This window comes from Palaemon carinicauda, chromosome 3 (assembly GCF_036898095.1).
Source record: "Palaemon carinicauda isolate YSFRI2023 chromosome 3, ASM3689809v2, whole genome shotgun sequence".
Taxonomy (NCBI): domain Eukaryota; kingdom Metazoa; phylum Arthropoda; class Malacostraca; order Decapoda; family Palaemonidae; genus Palaemon; species Palaemon carinicauda.
Window position 1 is genome coordinate 45,566,599 of NC_090727.1, and position 5,000 is coordinate 45,571,598.

The following is a 5,000-nucleotide window of genomic DNA, read 5'->3' on the forward strand; positions in this document are numbered from 1 at the left end:
ATAAAACATAATATAACCGCGTCAAACGGCAACACTGATACCAGTTTTAAATGGACATTTAAAAGCGCTCGTAATGTAAAGGTCCGGGTGAGAGTCAGGCGAAGCAGGTGGCCGCTGGTCCCTTTAAACCATTCATTCCCGGGTCTATATATCCTTTGCCTGACTTATGAGTAACAAAAATTATACATTTGGTAACTTTACTGTTCTCCTTTTGCTCGCTTTGCAAAAAACTCTAAGGAAGAGCTCATTAGGAGAGTTATCTTTTGTTGATTTTTCGTCTGTTTTTTACGCAAACTATGGGTATTTTTACTTACCAAAGGTCTCAGGGGAACAATACGAAATATCAGGTTAACAAGTCAGGCTGGCTAATGATGAGCTATCTTTAAGGTGCGTCCACACGGTCGAACAGTGTCTGGCGGACAAAACTGTTACCATATCTAAATTAAAAATGAATGACGTCATAAGCGTTGAAATGAGGGAAGTTGATATGGTAACAAACAGTGGTACCAGATGAAGGTGACTACCAGGATTGTACTCCTTTTACCAGACAGAGACTGGAAGAAATGTCCGAAGCTGATATCCACTGGCATCTCTGTTATCTATATCAGTGTTATAATCTGTACTTGAGAATCAAGTAGTAGTTATCAGCTTCAAGTACGGAGCATCATAACTATAGTACACCATAAAATTGAAGCACAATTCAATAAATTAAATTATGCATCAGGATTATTCCTGATCTTTTGAGAACGATGGAATGTCACATGGAAGGACTAGTTGCAAAGACGGAGCGAAAAGAGGAGCCACTCATCCTTTTCAAGGAATCTCACATTGATTATAAATCAGACATTAAAAACTATACTGATGGGCCCAAACGCTTTATACATTTTATCGGAGATCTAAACACCTTTTATAGCTAAGCAGGACACATCTAAGAGAGGAATCATTTTTCCAGAAGCACGTCTGGAAGTTTAAAGAATCACATATGCCTAACTTAAAATAGCCCTTCGGTGAACTGAGGATGTTATTGTTATCAACGTGCAATGTACAGTATAGCCTATATTATTCCAAGAAATAACTTTTTTGAGACTGGTCATACTTCGTATTATGTGTTCGTAACTAAATCCAAATTGTTTCAGTGATAAAGATAAAATGTTCAAAAGTTGTTTCCCCTGTTCTCGTAGAGAGAGAGAGAGAGAGAGAGAGAGAGAGAGAGAGAGAGAGAGAGAGAGAGAGAGAGAGAGAGAGAGAATTACGAATTTTCCTCACGATCAAACACTTAGAGGAAATGAAACTAAGGTGTCCATAATTGGAACAGATTCTCGTATATTGAAAAGGCATAATTTGGTTGTGCAAATGTCTTTTGTACCAACCTCCGACTTTTTTAATTTTCCAATTTGCGTAGCTCTTCTTTATTTTAGATTCCATATTCTTTTCGACTTCTAAATCAGTTACAGTCATTCCACCTCTCGGGAGTTCTGACGTTATTTTATTTGATGCTGCTACACGATTATTTTTGTCTTTGTAAACATTTGCTTTGATATTTTATAAGCATGGGTTCTGCCACTACTGTTTGATTAGCAACTGAGCCTCTCTTCTATCTCAAAGTCAGCTTTCCTTCGCAACTGATATACAACTAATTATGTTTACAGGGAACGTGATACCTAATTTTCTAAAAGTTAAAGTTAATCTCGTATACAAGTTGAACTCCGTCCAAATTGAACTCCGTCCATAGTGCCACTCCGCCTCCGGAGTGTCTGAAGCTCGGACTCTTACGAACAAAGGCACTGTCCGACACACCACTTTGTGCTCGTTATTGATGTCATTAACGCTTCCTTCATAATGTTACCTGGTAACAATTGTGTTCGACAAACACTGTTTGCCCGTGGTTTTCCCATCTTTAATCACCTCCATCTGTGCCCGCCCATCACTCTCCCACCTTGTGTCTTGAAACGGGGTATGGTAACAGTGTTTGTCCGTCGGGGACTGCCCGGTAGTGTGGACAGGGCCTTAAAATTATTAGGTGTATGTAGGAACTTTTCTTTACTTTGTATGTTCATTTAAAGGCATAGTTCTTTAAGTAAGTAAAGTATTTAAGTTCAATACTCTTTTAAAATACTCTCAGCCTTGCTAAAGATGAGTTAAATTTTGGGTCAGTAGGTAGACCTCGGAACTTTTCCCTACCTTTAAACGGTAAATTTAAGCCGTAGTTCTTAAAATCAGTGAAGTATTTAAAGTCTGATATACTTTTTAAGCCTCTCAGACATGCTAGAAATGGGTTATCTTAAGAATTAGTAAGTAAATGTAAGGACTGATCCCTACGCTGTGTAGTATTTCAAGACATTATTCCTTAAATCAGGAAAATATTCCAAGTTCGATATTTTTCATAAGATACAGAGCATTTTCGAAACATTTTCTTTACCGAAGTGTATACACTTATGATACACATGTACACAAATCAATTAACAGAGTCCTAAGAATAATGTGCCTTTTTAAAAGTAATATTTGTAAGGGAAAATATCATTATTATTATTATTATTATTATTATTATTATTATTATTATTATTATTATTATTATTATTATTTTTTGCTAATATTATAACATTGCTTACATGTTAATTGCATTTCTATTAGAGATGAATCCTAACTTTCCGTCACGATTTGCATATGATAGATATCAAAATTATCCAGTTAATCTAAATTGACCATCTACATTTGGTTTCCATAAAGGAGACTTGGCTCAACGAGTCAACCAGTGCATTGAAGTACTCACTTTGATCGAGCATGATTCCATTCCGGTACCAAGCGACACTGGGAGCCGGCCGGGCCTCCTTCACGAGGCACTGAAGACGGAGCTGCTTGCCAGCGACGGCCACCACTGGCTCCCCGATTATTCCTCCCAAGATGCTTATGCTGGAGGGGGAGACTGTGATGAGGGTATATATTAGTCAAGGAGTTGCCTAAGTGATATCTTGAACTGACATAGAATAAGGGGTAAGGTTGGTGAATTGTTTGGGTCAGATACCAAGTATTTGAAAGGTTGCCTAAATGATAGCTTGAACTGGCATAAAATAAGGGGTGAGGTTAGTGCATTGCTTGGGTAGGATACTATGTATTTGTAAGGTTACCAAGGTGATAGCTTGAACTAGCATAAAATAAAGGGTAAGGATGGTGAATTGATCGGAGATGATACTAAGTAAATAATAGGTTGCCTAAATGATAGCTTGAACTGACATAGAATAAGGGGTAAGGTTGGTGCATTATTTGCGTTGGATACCATGTATTTGAAAGGTTGCCAAGGTGATAGCTTGAACTGGCTTGAAATAAGGGGTAAGAATGAATTGATTGGAGCTGATACTAAGTAAATGATAGGTTGCCTAAATGATAGCTTGAACTGACATAGAATAAGGGGTAAGGTTGGTGAATTGTTTGGGTCAGATACCAAGTATTTGAAAGGCTGCCTAAATGATAGCTTGAACTGACATAGAATAAGGGGTAAGGTTGGTGAATTGTTTGGGTCAGATACCAAGTATTTGAAAGGCTGCCTAAGTGATAGCTTGAACTGACATAGAATAAGGGGTAAGGATGGTGAATTGTTTGGATCAGATACCAAGTATTTGAAAGGCTGCCTAAGTGATAGCTTGAACTGACATAGAATAAGGGGTAAGGTTGGTGAATTGTTTGGGTCAGATACCAAGTATTTGAAAGGCTGCTTAAGTGATAGCTTGAACTAACATAAAATAACGGGTAAGGTTGGTGCATTATTTGCGTTGGATACCATGTATTTGAAAGGTTGCCAAGGTGATAGCTTGAACTGGCTTGAAATAAGGGATAAGAATGAATTGATTGGAGCTGATACTAAGTAAATGATAGGTTGCCTAAATGATAGCTTGAACTGACATAGAATAAGGGGTAAGGATGGTGAATTGTTTGGGTCAGATACCAAGTATTTGAAAGGCTGCCTAAGTGATAGCTTGAACTGACATACAATAAGGGGTAAGGATGGTGAATTGTTTGGGTCAGATACCAAGTATTTGAAAGGCTGCCTAAGTGATAGCTTGAACTGACATAGAATAAGGGGTAAGGTTGGTGAATTGTTTGGGTCAGATACCAAGTATCTGGAAGATTGCCTAAGTGATAGCTTGAACTGACATAGAAAGAAGAGCAAACAAGGTCAGTGCATTGTTAGGGCTCCGAAAAGTTGCCCTAGTGGTTTCTATTACTGAAATTTGGTATTAGCAACTTATTATTATAATTCTAGTGATTATTCTTACTATGCCAGGCAACAGCCATATTTAGTAAAGGAGGATCCTGCTAGAGTCATTCAACATGGAAAAATAGCCCAGCAAAGAAAGGAAAAATATAAAGCATATGAGAAGAAAAGAGGAAATAATAATACAAAGTAAAGTGTTATTAATCACCCTTTTTTATGGTAATATGAATACCCTGAAATTGTATTGTTTGTATATGAATGTGTAGCATATATATATATATATATATATATATATATATATATATATATATATATATATATATATATAGATAGATAGATAGATAGATAGATAGATAGATATATAGATATACATATATATACATGCATATATATATATATATATATATATATATATATATATATATATATATATATATATATATTACTTATCAGTCACAAAACTGCACGTGACATATATTAAAGGGTAAAATCCACAGGAAACAGGAAAGGAAAAGACCAGGTACCAAGCGCTTTTGTGTATTACGTACACTTCTTCAGGGTACAAAGTGAAATAGAAAATAAAATCATACAATAAAGAAACCTACCAAAACTGAAATAAAACCCACAAACTAGAAAAGCATCATCAATATGCTAGAATAACAGTCGTTAAAAATGAATAAACAATTGTAGTTTAAAATAAAATACTAGTAAAATAACAATCGTTAAACTAAATGTTTACATTGTACTTCCTTACAATTTCATTAACAAGACGAGTGTCTAGTTTAAAAAG

General features: G+C 35.9%; 1 protein-coding gene across 4 annotated transcripts in view; it reads right to left on the reverse strand.

Annotated features, from left to right (window-relative positions):
- Window positions 1–5,000, reverse strand: part of LOC137637260 (nephrin-like) — a 122,702-nt gene that overhangs the window by 53,996 nt on the left and 63,706 nt on the right. For 2 of the 4 annotated variants that reach the window (XM_068369524.1, XM_068369531.1), the window contains exon 5: window positions 2,771–2,923. The exons of the other annotated variants lie outside the window; for them this stretch is intronic. In XM_068369524.1, coding sequence (XP_068225625.1) covers window positions 2,771–2,923 — 153 coding nt within the window. The remainder of the gene's footprint in view (window positions 1–2,770; window positions 2,924–5,000) is intronic. 4 annotated transcript variants of the gene reach the window in all.